General features: G+C 38.9%; 1 protein-coding gene across 2 annotated transcripts; it reads right to left on the bottom strand.

Annotated features, from left to right (window-relative positions):
• Nucleotides 1–3,110: 3,110 nt before the first annotated feature.
• Nucleotides 3,111–16,132, bottom strand: LOC129580705 (nitric oxide synthase-like protein). Of its 2 annotated transcripts, XM_055471359.1 has the most exons (26): nt 15,517–16,132; nt 14,260–14,308; nt 11,769–12,650; nt 10,619–10,929; nt 10,130–10,269; nt 9,603–9,765; nt 9,086–9,319; nt 8,854–8,993; nt 8,531–8,637; nt 8,370–8,434; nt 8,190–8,291; nt 7,788–7,859; nt 7,625–7,654; nt 7,456–7,548; nt 7,081–7,178; nt 6,491–6,790; nt 6,269–6,391; nt 5,703–6,022; nt 5,363–5,623; nt 5,081–5,253; nt 4,653–4,849; nt 4,479–4,580; nt 4,069–4,342; nt 3,808–3,885; nt 3,603–3,713; nt 3,111–3,522 (listed from the first exon to the last, which is right to left on the bottom strand). In XM_055471359.1, the coding sequence occupies exons 3-26, from the start codon at nt 12,427–12,429 to the stop codon at nt 3,460–3,462; spliced, it is 4,218 nt and encodes a 1,405-aa protein (XP_055327334.1). In that variant the 5' UTR covers nt 12,430–12,650; nt 14,260–14,308; nt 15,517–16,132; the 3' UTR covers nt 3,111–3,459. The 2 variants fall into 2 exon arrangements, with proteins under 2 accessions (XP_055327334.1, XP_055327335.1); XM_055471360.1 differs by lacking the exon at nt 14,260–14,308.
• Between the last annotated feature and the right edge of the window lie 74 nt (nt 16,133–16,206).

Below are 16,206 nucleotides of genomic sequence, written 5' to 3'. Positions count from 1 at the left end.
ACTTCATAAACTCATATTTTCATTCATATTTTGCATCCAAAGCCACATAGTGCTATGTGTAGATATTGTGCAACATCATTTTGATGTTCCAGACATAAGTTTTGAATAAACTTTTTAATAAAGATTTCGAAGTCCAAGGATAAAGTTCTGAACGAGCGTTTGAATTAAATTAGTATTTTTAAACATTTCTAAGAATATTTCCAAATATAATTAACAAATGTTAGTAAAAATAATTCCAAATATTGCTAAATTCATTTAAATTGCTCTAAAAATTTCTAAAAATATTCTCAAAGATTTCTGATATTTTCATATGTATTTCTAAGTGTTACTAAAAATATTTCTAAAGATATTCTATAAATATTTCTAAAAACTTTTCTACATACTTTTGAATATTGCTAAATTCTCCTAAATATTCTTAAATATTTTTAAAATGCTTCTAAATATTTTAAAATAACTTTTTACCTATTTCTAAATATTTCTGGAAGACGCTGAATTCTTTTGAATGTTTCTAATTGTTTCTAAATATATTTCTAAAGATGCCAAATTTTTCTATTTATAATTCTAAATGTTTCTAGAAATAATTTTAAACTTTTTGAAAAATACTTCCAACAATTTCCACATGTTTTTAAACATTGCTAATTTCTTCTACATATTTCTGAATATAGTTCTAAATATTTGTAAGTATTTCTGATTATATTTCTAGATATTTTTAAATATTTCTGAATATTTCTCAATTTATTTCTGAATATTTCCGAATATTTTTGAGGAAACCGTTATGGGCAACTCCTAAAATCCTTGGTTATTATAGGCACCCCATTTCGCAGAGTGTTTATTTTAGGCACCCGTTCTGAATTAATAATTATTATGTCCAATATTATGTGAACGTAATATTATTTGCATATTCCGACTTTAAATCATCATTGTTTTATACTGTTGTTAAATTGTTATGAACTTAAAAGCTAACCATGTGCAAAAGGTCAGTGTTAAGAATAATGTTTAATGGAAGGGGCAATCGAAACTTCTGATTTAGAAGTCGTTATCACTGATATAGTATTCCCATCTCTAGAAAATATCGAACACCAGAAGGATGCAAACCCTTCTTTCGAGGAATTTGAGAAAGATCTTCAGGCATTTTCTTGTCGACTCACTTGGCAGCACCGTTTTGTACAGTGAGTTATATCCTATTTAAATCGGATGCAACTCGCCGAATGAAAAAAATGCCAAGTTGACTCGACAGTACAGATACAGTGCTTCCCAGATGCATATATCGTTAAGGTATATCTTACGTTAGCCGGCATCGCAACCTTGACGTCTTGGTAGTAATTAAGATTGTTTGATGAAATGATAATGATGATATTTGCGTTATTCCACATTCTACATTATGTACAATAATTTTACAAATCTTTGCCCCACTTTCAGCACTTCCCCACATTGGAGGTGGCATCTTGATTCTTAATCATCCGTAATATGTTCTGCTGATTTGTTTTTATCGAGAAAACATTAAATAATCATGTTTATCGATAGCAGTTAGTTTTCGAATAAAACAAAGAATTTAAGGCTGTCGGTATACTCGTATCTCCGACATATCGGTGCAATATTATAATTTTGCACAACGTAACTGAGGCTTACAGTCGTATTAAATGTTGTCATAATATTATGTACCACGGGAAATATTACTTTTTAAGAAAATAATTTTGAGACAAGTCATTACTTGCATTAACACTAAAAACATACACTAAAATGTCGGTAGGAATCATCATACAGTGTTACTGGGTTTAAAAATTAACATACTAATCATTTTGCACGTTGCTTCGTGCGCCATTTCTTTTGTTTATTTGCCGAATTAAGCAAAAAATGCTAAGGGCTTGCACTCCTACGCCTACATACAGCTGCAATATGGGAGCCATCCTTGATGCTATCTTTGTTTTTGCAAAAAATGTCTATATGTCGCTCGCTTGCTTGCCCTTAGGGCTGCTGAGACCTATACTAGTACCTAGTAGTACCTAGAGTACTAATGGTACATAAGCACTACTGTATGCAAATCCGCATTTTGTTGTCGGCTTGTGGTTAAGTGGACCGCTTGGGGAGGATGTTACTTCTTAATGCGCAGATATCCGCTTGAACCAATTCCGTTCAACAGTTTTCGCTCCGCCACCATTGCCCAGTTTTCGGATTAAACAAATTTGTGACTACTAATCTGAAAACGAACCTTATTTGCGTTGTGTCTTGCAAGTTGTAACGTACTTACCACCATAAATGGGTAAGTTAATTATCACGCGAACATGTTAAGTTAACTTACCGGTTAGTTAAGTAAAGTACTCTTAAGGTTTGCTCGGTGCTCGGTTTGCTGTGAATGCTGTCCTTTTATAGACGGCAATATATATGTTCAGGCTGTTTCTTCCGGTGGTCGAGGGAGCTGTATTGGAGAGCATAATTCGCACAATGAGGCTCATACAGGTATTACCCTATGCCTATGGTACAAAATCTGCGTATTAAAAATGCGCCAAACCCGCGGCGGTTCAGCTGTTTTCCTGTTTCCTACGATTCCTATGTGTTGACAGGCGTTTTTCCGCCTCTGACGCGCGTGAGAGACAGACGCGTGGTAAGCGCTTACAACGCGCTTCCATGGTAGCACAGTAAATTGTTACTTATTGATGCATTAACGAAAGATAGGTCTATCTTATAATTATTGCATCTGTGCGCGTACTGGTTTTTTCTTCAAGCAAATACAAACAGCTTTCTTTAGTATCAGTTTACAACATGTGCAGTAGTGCAGCAGTTTGCAAATTTGGATGGACAATGATGGTACAGAAATTAGCAGAATCAATGTCAGTTTTGCCGATATACGGCATATACCCGTCAAGATTTCTCAAATTTTCAGCCGGGTTTACTTGTTCTGCATTCGATACCTTTTGGTTAAAACAGGACGCAAAATTTCTACTTCTTTGTACTCCACAACTATCAATTTTGGTAATCACGACGCCAGTTGAGCGAATTTAACAATGTAAGTGGCAACTGGCCGGGTGCCGCCAATAATCCGTGCTCTGCAACCTCCGCGTCATGTTTAGGGTGCATTATATTGCAGCAGTACTCAAACACACCTTGTGCTTCGTTATCAAGCTTTATAAATTAGCACTTCTACATACATATGTTCTTTCTCTAATTTATAGAAAGCTCTGCCGGCAAATACATGCAGCAAATTAATTACCAGAAGGATAATGTATTCAGCCAAATTATCCCAAGACTAGCCAATAAAACAGTAAAAACTGCAGTATGTCGAAGTTCTGCTAATCAAAAAACGTCGTGCTCCTTAATTTCACATTCACATTTTTTCCGGCTGGAAAGCGACATACTGTTGCCCGCTCCAAATTAACAAGCCCGGTGATGACGCAACGCAAAGATAAACATGAATGCCGCTGAAACAGTTGTCCCCTAGAAGAATACAACGATCCATTTGGCTCACTGGAGGCCGGAAGCCATATTGTAGTTGCCAAAAATGTCTTCATGATACCGATCTCCGCTCTGAAATATCAATTGCGTTCAGATGTTGAAACCGCAGGGGCATACATGAAAATAACGATGTGTGACGTGTGTGTGTTTACTCTCAAAGAGTCCAGAACGTTTTCGGCCTCCATCTCAGTTTGACCTCGTGCGACAATGACATTCTTAATGGCATCGTGAACACCTGCTGCCATTCCGACATCCCCACAAACCTACGAAAACGATCTTAGTAATGTGTCTTCCCGAACTCTAAGCAGTAAAATAATCAAAACAAAATTGCGTTAGCAGCACAGGTCGTTTGCTTACATAAATATGCGCGCCGCGAGTAAAAATATCCGTATGCAATGTTTCTCCAATCAAGGGTATGACATCTTGCACGTATGTCTAAACAAGATAGCAAATGGACCAATGCACATGACCTTTCTGGTTATTCTGTGGATATCATCGCCTTTCTGCTGGAGAACACTTCGAAGGTTCAAGCATGCAACTGGATTATAGCTTTCAAAAATATACTTAGTTCTACGCCAACTTTTGCAGGCAACATTTTAGTGAGGACAGTTTACTTACCTTTGGTACGCCGGGTTCACGGGAAAGTGCCAGGTGCAGTTTTCGTAGTAAACCATACTTTTGCAGGTCTTCAATTTCTTGCTTATAAATGTGATCCATCTTTTGGTTTCGACAACCAAAAACAATGGTTATCTCTGGTTTGCGACCAGTCGGATTGGCTAGATATGTGTGGAGCAGATGCTGCCAGAAACTGCGGAAGGGCGCAATGCCAGTTCCGGCTCCGATGAGATAAATTGGAATGGATATTTTTTCCGGCAGACGGAATCCCGGGGCACTAACGAATTATGGTGATAAATAAATTATTATACAGCATTAATTCCTGGTGAAAGCTAATATCAATAATTATCAACCTTGTTGCGGATCTAGTACAGACCGGAAATAACTACATACATTTACGTGGATGTATTTACCTTCTGAGGTAACAGTACACTTTTTCGCCGATGGGATGTTTACTAAGATAGGACGAGCATACGCCGCGATGCAAAGGTCCATTGCCGTTCTTGGTTTGATAACTGGTTTATTTTCAAAGCAGAATTGTTAACAATAAAGTATAAAAAGAAAGGATCCCGCCATGCATGTCTTACGTCACTATTCCGACCGTAGCGTGCACCTGCCGGACACTGACCAAAGGGGACGAACTAATGGAATAAAACCTTGGCTGCAATAAAGGAAGCTCAACCAGCAATAAGGTGGGGTCCATTTCTATCGAAGGGAATTCTTCTAAGACTTCGATTAGTGTTGGCCAGTTAAAGCGTTTCCAAGTTTCGTACGCTTCTGTATTCTGCAGCAAAAAATCGTTCATGAAGCAATGAAAACACAGCGTTTCCGGGCCACATATAAAAATATTATATACAAAAGTACATACAAAGCATTCCGGCTAAATTAGTTTAGAGTAACGAAATTTTACTCAGATTAGCATTTTAAAAAAAATTAATAACTTTTGCCAGTTTCGTGACTCAGTACCTTGCGTTTACACTTTACAGTTACAAAGGCTCAACAGCATAATAGATACCTTCGAGAGAACGATTAATCGCTCCTGTTCGTCAGGATCAGCTGCTAATGATGCCAGATTTTCTAGCAGCATTTGAGATGGGGGTGTCGTGATGTCCAGCAGGGATGAAAAGATGACATTAAGAGGAACCGACGGTAGTCTCTCCATTGGGCACCATGTCTTGTTAGATCCACCTACATCCAACCACAAAAGCCCTTATACTACAGAGTACTACCCTAGTTTATTGTAAAGACGAATGCTGTGCACATGAGTTGGACATGACCATTGAAAACTGGCACGCACCTACTGCCGGCTTCTCCACCAAGACCTCCATCTGGACCGGTGAAGGAGAAACCTTAATGCTCAGGCGCTCCAACAGTGCGCTCACCAAGGCCGGATCGTTTTGCGCGAACAGCGCCACATGGTCCCCGGGCACATATGAAAGATCTTCGGCACTATCCAAGTGAATTAGCACAGTCTGACGATTGGACTGGGCACTTTGGAGATTTTTCCGCTCACTCAGTGTGCATGTCAGAATGGTCTTATTATGGGTGGCAGCCAAAGCTGTAGTTAAAAACTCTCGTTGCGACTCTACGTTCCCAAGATTCTGCATATGCTTAAAACAGCTAAGCAAATTAGTTACCGGTTTGCATATCTTCGGCCACACCCCCGGTCACCGTCCGAATGCGATAACGCCCACGCGTCCACGAACTGTCGCCTTGGAAGAATGCTGCTTTAGCGTCGGCCATGTTGACGTCATCACCCAGGCAGAACACATCACATGCCATCCGGAAGACTTCCGGTGCCCATTTCTTGAAGGACTGATCCTGGCCACACAGTTCATCACCTGTGTGGATAGGTAGTATACACTCAGCGCCCAGCTTATTCAGTGCTTGATCGACGTAATGGGCGAATGCGCAAAAGTGCGGGTACGAACTGGAACCCAATCCAAACACCGCGTATCTAAACATACCCACAATTAAAATAATTGTACCTAGAATTAAAATAATTGTACTTGTGGAAAAATGTACACTTGCGGCACTTTATACAGTATTGCGTGCACAACAAGCATTCAGTAAATAACAATCAGTTGTCGCTCAAGAACTATTTTGTATTTTGTATTTTCGCTGCAAACAATTAACAAAGCAAGCCACAATGATAAAATATAATATTTTTCAACTAATCAGTTGATAATATACATATCGTTACCTCACGTTTCCTAAAGGACCGCCGAGATCCATCATACCGATTTGTGGAGCTTCGGCCGCTTGTATTGATGGGCGCTGCGTGGACAACGGGTGCGTTACTCGCGAATATGTTGGCACGGCTTTGCTAAAAACACCGAATCAATAAAAAGAGGGTAAGATTGTAAACAGTAATAATTTTTGGAAAGTCAGTCTCGAAACAGTTGCGGAACATAAAATTGCCGACCTGGTGGTGTCATCCGGACATGAAAGCTGATGCAGATAACTAGCGAAATCCTTGCCGTTATCGGGCGGATCGCCATTACCAAAGGTGCTTGTAACAACGAGAATCAGCGCTTCGTGTTCTAGATGTGTTAAATCGTAGTTCTCTGCTGAAATAACGTTCACGTCGAATCCGTACTTGAACACATCAAAGAGTGTTCTGGCGTATTTTTCCGATTTTCCCGTTTCCGTAGCGTAAATTATAGTCGCTCTAATTCTTCTTGCCAGTGCTTTAGACATTAGCTTAGCCGAAAACTTGACGGCTCTAAAAAGGTCAAATCGATCACGTTTTTCTGTATATCTTTCATTTTCTAGTCGTTGGGTGGTAAATGTGAAAATTTATGTCAAAACACTTAAATGGCTGGAAATAATTTACAACCACGGACCACTTAATCAATTTTTTGTGGCGTACCATTCTCATTAATTAATAAACATAATCTTATGCTGCATCACGAAACTTCCCGTAAGCTGCGACGGTAGACTGCACTTCGCGATGTGCAGTTGTGCGCATACGCCCTACAGAAGGTAACGTATTTCATTTGGTTGACCGCTAACCTTGCAATTTCCCTAAATCCAAATTTACGCTTCATAGAGTTTCGGTTGCTCGACTTATTTTTATCCTTTTTCCAAATGTGTACCCGCCAGGCTTCTTCCTACGAAATTCCTTTTATTAGCCGCATTAAGGTGTGTCGGTATAGAAATTACGCAAATACATATTGTATGGAGTTTTTGAAACGTTCTCTGTAAATTGTTTAACGAGGAAGTAAATGACTGGCCCGAGCCATCTATAAAAAATGGTGTTTCTTGTTCATGCGCACCATAATAATTATAGTTTGAATTTTACAAGACTCAAATTTTGACACATTAGTAGTAAATAATTAATATTATTCAAAATGCGTACGCATATATCGCTGCCTGTTAAGTACTAACTTGATAATCATAGCAAGGAGAAAGCTTATAGTTCAGCATCTCCTGATGAAAAACAGGCAACAGACTTCCGCCTAATGGAGGAACAATCCAAACCTACGATACAATGCTTGACGTATACGTCACTTATAAATGCGAAAATGGCAGTCGAAAATTGCCATTTTCCACGCACCCAATCAGCCGGGCATCCTCCACGAAGTTTCTGCATAATTTAAGCACCAGAAAGATTATCTGATGGGAAATAGTTCGTTTAAAGGTTTTACGCTACTTCCAAATAAAAGAACTTTTAAAAATCGACATGAAAATTAATGTTATGGCCGCTTTACAAATTGTACCTGCTCATTTTCCACGTGTTTCATGAAAGATTCTGACGCCGAATGATGATCCACGACAGTTACATTAGCCGTCTAAGAAAACCGTCAGCATAAGTATATTCCGTTGCATGCCAAATTAAATGGAAATTATGCATGTTTACATAATATACAATCAAGCTGTTTTTGTCAGGACCTCAAGGTTGTCTGAGCCTATAGTTAATTTATATATTTTTGCAAAGCGCCACAAAACGGTAAAACGTTTCCTGTTTTAATAGATTTGTTACCGACGTGAGCTTGGAAAAGTAGTAGATACGAACAGACTTATAAATCATTGAATAGAAATATTAATCGTTCTAAAATATAAATCTAATAATATAAATGCAAGTCATATAAATCGTTCTGAGTAAAACTAGCGTTATTCACCTGAAAACTGTGCAATATTGCCTTGTTAAGTTCCAGAAACGTTTGATCTTTCCATAGTGAAGATACTCTAGTAGAATCAAATCCAAAAACGCTGGCGACATCCTAAAATGCATGTTTATCTGGTAGGGTTGACCAGAAAAAATAAAGACCGTAAACGGTCTATCCTAAATAGGAACTTGCCTCTAGAAGGTTGTATCTACCGGTATCACAGAAATCTCTTGCAATTTCTGTATTCATATACCAACCTAATTAAACCAAAAGGGCAGTCAATATTTTTCCATAAATGTCCATTTATATAATTTTAAGCTTAAATATTTGGCATATATACAGAAAGGGCATACCGCTAAAGGCAACTGCCGGAAAAAACACGCCTCCGACATCAAAGGTCATATTCGACACAGCAGGAACAGCATACCACTTCAGTCCCAAATTTTCAAGTTTTGTGTACCTGTTTATGCAATACTTTTTATCAGTTTCTCCCACACAAACAATCAAGAAAAGGTGTAAGTTTTGTGAACTACCGTCGAACAAAGAAATTTATTAAGTATTCTCGCACACTAAACAATAGTCACCACATGGAATATCACACACATAAGTTTTCGTATTTACACGAAAAACAGCGAACACTGTAATCGCTTTTCTATTTTTATTTTAGTGTACTTACTCTGCGTGTTTGATCTGGACTTCGAGAACCACTTCCCGGGGCAGATCAAACAGTTCCGGATCCTGTCCGTTGGCGGACACCATGATGGGCAACACATCGAACCGTCCACCTGGCCCTTTCCAGCCCAGCTTTTGGCACACCTAATACCAATATTTACCTACTGTTAGCAGAAAAGAACAAATAACTTTTCCATCGACCGACAAATTGCTGATATAATGCTGTTGTTTCAGACCTCAGTAAACTCCACCGATGCCGGATCACCAATAATACTGCCGTCTTCCTGCCGGTAACCGGCGTAGCGTATCAGCTGCGCATTCCAGATGCGATAGTCCTGCTCGGGGTTGTTGCGTTGTTTGAAGATGGTTATAGCAGATCGGATATTCCCGCGATTTGTTGAATATTTTATGTGGTTTAATAGCGCTTGGAACATAGTGCGCGGCGTGTCCGTAAATCGTGAATCGAACACCTAAACATATATTTACAAGCTCACATAATTTATGCATAAGATAGTAATTAGCTCACTGAAGTAAATTTACATATATATACATGCAAATGACAAAACAGCAGTTTATGATTTTGTACAGGCAGACCTACGATGTTTAAAATTTCATGTGCTACGTAGTATTTTGGGGCTTCGCAATGTTCATAAGAGACGCGATGAAGATTTTGTTTGTGTTTTCGTGTAGTGTACGTCTTGGTACGACTACATTAATTTTGATGTTGTTGACCATGAAATAGGTGTTAAATACCTGCAGTTTAGACCACTGTATGCGCCCAATACAGCGCTGGGAATTTCTCCAGGCCGTTTTGGCTGCGAACGTCAATTCTTGCTCTTTAAATTCATAACTTCCACAGGCGCGAATTTGAGCTTCCACTTCCGCCCATCTTGTTTCATGGGCTGGAGTGTTTAATCTAAATGACCATCGCTTAAACCAATATTTCTTTCCGAGCAACAGCGCATGTGGCATATAATAATGTATACAAATTTTAGAAGCCGTCACTAAGCAGGCGACGAACAATTTCTGAGTATCAGAGTTGCAAGTACAAATGTCAAAGCCGAGAGCGCTAGAATTTGCATATTATTTGTTTGCTTTCTGTGCGTCAGTTAGTAAATTTCGCCATTTGTTTTTTCAGTATGATACAAAGCTTTTATCTGCTTAATTTAACAAGCAATACATATATCCAATATAGATCTCGATACTGTAATTGTAGGTGCGTACGTCACTCTGAATATTCAATGCATATGTCTTTGGGCATATTATCGAGAAATCCTTACCGCTTTATTGATTCGAAATACTGCCGTATGAAATCTTTGGCTAATATTAGCACTTCCTCTTTGGATCGGGCTTGAGAGTTTTGGGGCTTCGCAGTGTTCATAAGAGACGCCGTACAGCGATGATGATTGCACCCAACGCTCTGAAATTTATCCAGTACATCATTCAGTAATGCAAAGTCTGAAGTCATCAAATGACCTTTCCCTTTTGCCGAGATAACAGGAGCTGCTGATTCAAAGCTGCTTATAATTAGCTATTAGATGCATAACAGTTTAAAAGTTGAACTTCCTACCTTGTACGTCTAAATAACCATAAGTTGATTAGTGGAGGAAGACATCTCTTTGGGTATTATACATACGATCAAAACTGCGTCAATAATTTAAATAAAAAAAATGCATGTGTACTAACTTAACTCGCATAAGCGTTATTAATTGGGCTTATTTGATAACTGATAATTTTACCGGTCTTTTTACCAGCGCTAACATACGTACTTCGCTATGGGCACGGTGCAGCGTATCCATGGCCGTTTTCCCGTCCATAACATTGCGCAACTTGACATATTTTCGATTGACCAGCGTGGGACTGGGCGATCGTAAGCGCAATGCTTCCAGATGCAGTGCTAATTCCGGCTCCAATCGGGAGCCTCGACGAGCGGCTAGCTGGTTGAAACCGGTGCTCAGGTTGTCCAAATGTACAGTCTTGCCCATGCCGTCATCGTCATTATCGCCGGTTTTTGATGGGATAATGGAAGTCACGGCTGAATATACGGCACGCGGGACAGGACCGTTCATGCGAACGTTATCTGAACCGACAATGTAATAACACAATGCATATTTTTAGTAAAAATCTGTCAGTGTCGTGCCGTAATTTTTTGGGTAATTATTGACTGTTTAAGTAAAAAGACGCTTATAAACAAACCGCAAACATTTGCTTGCGTAAAATTAACGCATGCGGAAACAATAATGAGACTGGGACGGAATTTTCTGAGAACGTTTCTGGAAAAGCGCTGCCTTATACGGCTCAGAAACAAGGAAAGCAGCCACAGCAAGCGTTTTGCTTGTCTGGTCTTCTTGACTTTCCAAGATATCAATCTATCAAGATGATTTAAGAGAAATACAGCAATAAAAATACTACCATAACTGCAAGTTAAAGTGGTCTGATGTATGATATGAAACTGCTACTGTCATAACAAACGAATACAGTGTACGAGAAATCTATTGATTAATTTATACGCGTGCAATTGGACATATAGATATAACGCAATATATATATAATGTAACTTCGTGTTCTTAGTAGAACATGCGCTATGCAAGAGCATGCCTCCTCTTTTAAATAAAAATACCGTCTGCATAAAATTAATCGAAACACTAACCCTTTTTGCAATGATTCGCTATCGCCTTGCGCGGTTAATACGAAAAGCTATAATTTTTATTGATGAAACCCCTATTATCATGTACGATAAGATACTTCGTATTATATTAGATGTTTAAATTTCTGTTTATATCAGCGTAATCGTTGTCTCATATTTTAGAGTTCAGTAAAACAAGGACGAAAGACCTTTAATCGATGGAACTTAAGTGGCACCGTTTGTAATAGATGCAGCGTTATAATATTCGTGCACTTCAGCAAGTACAGACGTACCACTGATATCATCATTAAGATTGTGACCTTTGCGAGGGCTGACCACAACTTGTTCCTCTCCCCTGCCTCCCTGCACACCCAAAACGCTTTTCGTATGAACAATACTGGCTTCCGGAGCGACTGGAGCCGTGTTGACCGCATTTAATACTCGACATGTTCCCTGAATGAACTCTTCAATGCGCGACAACCGCTCCTGCAGTTCATTGCCAAAGGCCGCCAAATTCATAGGCGGACCGTTTTTGGGATTTCCGGCCTGGCGCGTGTCAGGCTGCAGTCCATTTACGCTGATCTGGTTGATACTTTCCGTATGCCGAATCGTCACAGGTGACCCGTCCGGTGCAAAGGTCGTCACCAAATGTGTTCGACAATTTTGCGGACCTTTCAGCAGCAGAATGACAGGTGTTTCCACGGGGACTTTGCCTAGGATGGCTAATACTTGTTCAAATGGCATATTCTCCACGGAAATGGAATTCACTGCCGTGATCCGATCGCCGATGCGAATAAGGTTACTTTTTTCCGCTTCGCATCCCGCAATAAGACCGGCTACCACGGCGCTGTTATTTTCGTTCTTTAAATGAAATCCCAGACCGTGAATGGGTCTTTTGATAATGCGAATTTTAATGCAGTTTGCTGGGGAATTATGATACACGCCTAGATCCATTATTGAGCACGTAGAAGAATGACGCAGGATAAAACGATGCAGGTCGAATGATATAAAAGTTGTGGGAACGATTTATCTACAGAGTATATAGCGACTGCTTTGCTCGACTGCAGTACGGGCTTGCACTGAATCCCGGTGTAATCGAAATCGTATCCCCGTGAAAGTAATCAGCTATTGGATAATCGACGGTAGACAATGTGTCCGGTGTTTGGTGTTAATCCCTGCAGTGTACGAAACACAAACACTGAAAAGTTGTCTTCGCGGTTTGCATGGTTATCGGCTAAACAATTGTAAATTACGGGCGCACAACGCAGCTATCGGTTTGGTGTGATCATGCATGCCCACAAAAGAAAAAGCGTTGACGCATCTTATGCTATCATAAACACAAAAAAAGGAGAACAAAGTAAAGACCGTACTAATCTTTCCGGATTTGTTAGTGGTATTTGTTACTCATTGTATGCTGTTAATGCTCACCCACGCTTTTAATGTGGCGAAACTAGATAAGTTCGGGAAGAAAGTGGGCAATATTACCATATGCGAAAAGATTTGATTTTGGTAAACAAAAATTGTACAGCAAGCGGAAAACTGCTGTTAATTTTTATGCTGCCAAAATATCTTCGTGGTTGCAAAATAAATCAGTACATATGTAATATTTGCAAGTGATTTTCATTCTCTCATTCTATTTTGTAATAACTGAACATTAAAAAATTACCATTATTGGGAAATACTGCTGAGCGAGTCTAAATAAAATTTATCTGACTAAGTAAGGCTAACTATGTACTTAATTAAACCGCCCTTAAATTGTGCAAACACTGACCGTGAAACAATACAAAAGCTGGAGTTATACTTCTACTGTTAATCGCAGGATAACCATGAAAAATTATATGGCCGTAATAACACATCTGCAAATGGCGATTTCATGTAGGCTAAAGGTTTTATATGTCTCGCAAAAAATTGAATTGACAGAGTGGTGCTTATTAAGGTTGAGTATCGATCAATGTTTCATTCTTCGTTGCAACCACATCCTACTCGTCTATTACAAAATGTCTCACGACAACCATAAAGATTTATGGATTACCTTTGAGGTAGTGTAACTTCGAAAGAATAATGGTTAAAATTCTCCCTGAGCTGGGCCTGCAGTGTTGTTTTATGCTGTTTTAATTTTGATTTATTCTTTGAGCATTATTATAAAACTACGCACAGTAAATAAATTATTATGTCATGAACCAAAATTGTTCATACTAACTTTCGAAAAATTAAAGCCTTACTGCTTTTCTTGGCTTATTTTATTCGGATACAATGTCAACAATTTTAGCAGACCAACAAGCAAATTTAAAATAGGTAGTCGATGGTAATTACCCAACGATAAAAGTGGCCATAAAAGTTTTCAATAACGTAAGAGACAGTGCACTGATATTCAAAAATTCTACAGGCAAGACTTTCTGGGGTATCCATGTACATATTTATTTAGTCTTAGTAGTTACGAATTTATGTCAAATGGTACATACTGTTGTTCTGTGACCTGTAAATATGCTACGAAGCCCATAATTGCTCGCATACGCATACAAAAGACTGCTGCTGCAAATTATGAAGGTATTAATTGAATGCGAGCAGCGCATATAACGCTAACCTTTACACTGATGTAAACAACTCTTACAAACCTAAATGCTTATCAAACTATACTCGATGATGTTATTTCGATCCCTTTTACACTTGGTACTGCCGATCTTATCCAGGTACATTCACAATATTTAACAAATAGTTTCAATACCGACTGGTTTGATTGTACTGTGCCGCATGCACATGAACCAAACAGTAAACTTGACTTACCAATCCACAAATCGTCTATAAGGATCCATTTAATTTGAGGCAAAAAGCCCTAATGGAGCAAAACAAATTTCAGCAGACTTATTGTGGAACCAAAATTTCAAAATGTCCCGGTTCTATTTGAGAAAAAAGCGCTCATGTTTTCTTCATCCAAAAGATGTCCTTAGGATGGGTGTTTTTTGAGTTTCAAAAGGCCATAATATAGTTCCATAGACCATGTATTTTAGACGTAAAAATGTATATGAAAACGGGCTCCATAAGTATATTGAAACATGCCGCTCTAAAGACTGCGTGTTGTGCTCCGCCGATGTCTAAAGCACGTCAAAAACTTGCTTGCCGTAGAACCGGGTGTGCATTTGCCGTCTGCGCCGAGTATAATTGTCCAGGTAACGTTGCAAAAAATTGCATTATCAATAAACTGCATTATATAGAAATAACTGGATACTTATCGTTAATAATAGCATTTCACGGCTGTTTGGAGTTAAAATGTCTTGGGGACCATCCCCTGCACCTTCGCTTTCAAGGCTGGTAAACGGTGATAATGATTCAAGCTGATAAACACTTTTAGTTTAGGTATTCGTTACAATAGCCATATTTATAAGTGAAATCTGTAAAGCAATGTGCACTAGGATAATTATTTTTAATTCATCTGGGGGGATGTAGTAACTTCTTATAATGCACGTCATGCGACATCCGCAATACGACCCGCATATATGCACACTTCGTCTTATAATTTGCGGTATGGTAATCTTACTTTATTATCCATAATTATTTGAACGCTATTTAATTTCCTATGTGCGTAATCTGGAATAAACATTGGAAAATATTTAGGAAAACGTGCGGTCTTAGGTGGTGACAAAACGGGAGATATTATCCATATTTCAAGTTTTGCAGATCATCAGGATCCTCTTTTAGCCCAAGGCATAACACACCAGGAAAGCACCGCAGTAGTAATGCTAGAGGGTTTCTAAATTTATAGCCTCAGCCCGAGTTTGCCTGATAATATTACAGCCTCATTAAAACCGGTCAGTATAACAATATTCACAATTAAACGACAAACAAGATTACTTACATTTCGACAGTTTACACTACTACATTACCCTAAGCACACACGTAAAGGATCAACGAAACTTTGAAGCTTTCATAGCTTAGTTTGTAGTTTGTCTACAATCCAAAATATTAAAGCAAATCTAAAGTCCGCTCTTTTATGAAAAACGCATCACCTACGGTAATTAGAGGACAGAACTGGACGTGGCTTACCTCCAGTACCAAGGATGGATCAGGATCTTAATTATGAGATTTAGCGTATATCACGAAGTATTTTTGAAAATTTTTTAGATAAGAAAATCCGGTTCCACGTTTAGCGGTAACAATAACAATAACGGTAATAATCATAATACTGGCCGGCAGGTCATGATCATCTGACGCCATGCTGTACCATTTCGTGTGTACAACCATCAGACCTGGACATGTTACATCAACACTTCGCTGTAAAGCTGATTAAAAAAATCAGGCCATACTTAGTGTTCATCCCGTGATTATATTTTTGATGTGAACAGAATCTAATTTGATGAGTCTTTGATGTTGACGTTCACATAAAAGGGATTATGATCGTGTTCGCAGGGACACACATAGATATACAATACTCCATATGCAGCGGCACAGACGTTAGGCGCAGTCTCCGTAGCCGTTTTGATTAGCCCTTTAAATGATTGGCCCATAGAGCCGGGAAGAAAGTCTCGTTGGCGACTCGGCAGCTTACATCCCAATATTGGGGGAAAATGTTCTCCCAAGTAGAAAACGCAAAATGGACTAACAACCATACTTTGTGCAAATGTTATTTAGCCCTAAATTAGGTTCGTTTATTCATAGAAGGCTGTTAGAGCGCATTACAACGATATGGAATTTACGTGTACGATTCGCCGTGCGTACACGTATACAAAAATTGTC

This window comes from Paramacrobiotus metropolitanus, unplaced genomic scaffold (assembly GCF_019649055.1).
Source record: "Paramacrobiotus metropolitanus isolate TYO unplaced genomic scaffold, Prichtersi_v1.0 Parri_scaffold0000004, whole genome shotgun sequence".
NCBI classification, from domain to species: Eukaryota; Metazoa; Tardigrada; class Eutardigrada; order Parachela; family Macrobiotidae; genus Paramacrobiotus; species Paramacrobiotus metropolitanus.
Note: the sequence above shows the minus strand (reverse complement) of the source record. Positions and strands in the feature narration are given on the sequence as shown.

What these genes read in the sequence shown, in the direction of transcription:
- LOC129580705 (XM_055471359.1), bottom strand. Translation starts at nt 12,429, where the DNA reads ATGGATCTAGGCGTGTATCATAATTCCCCAGCAAACTGCATTAAAATT. An exon ending in GCTACGGTCGGAATAGTGAC is followed by an intron (nt 4,581 to 4,652) that starts GTAAGACATGCA and finishes AAAATAAACCAG; the next exon opens with TTATCAAACCAAGAACGGCA. An exon ending in CTCGCGGCGCGCATATTTAT is followed by an intron (nt 3,714 to 3,807) that starts GTAAGCAAACGA and finishes TCGTTTTCGTAG; the next exon opens with GTTTGTGGGGATGTCGGAAT.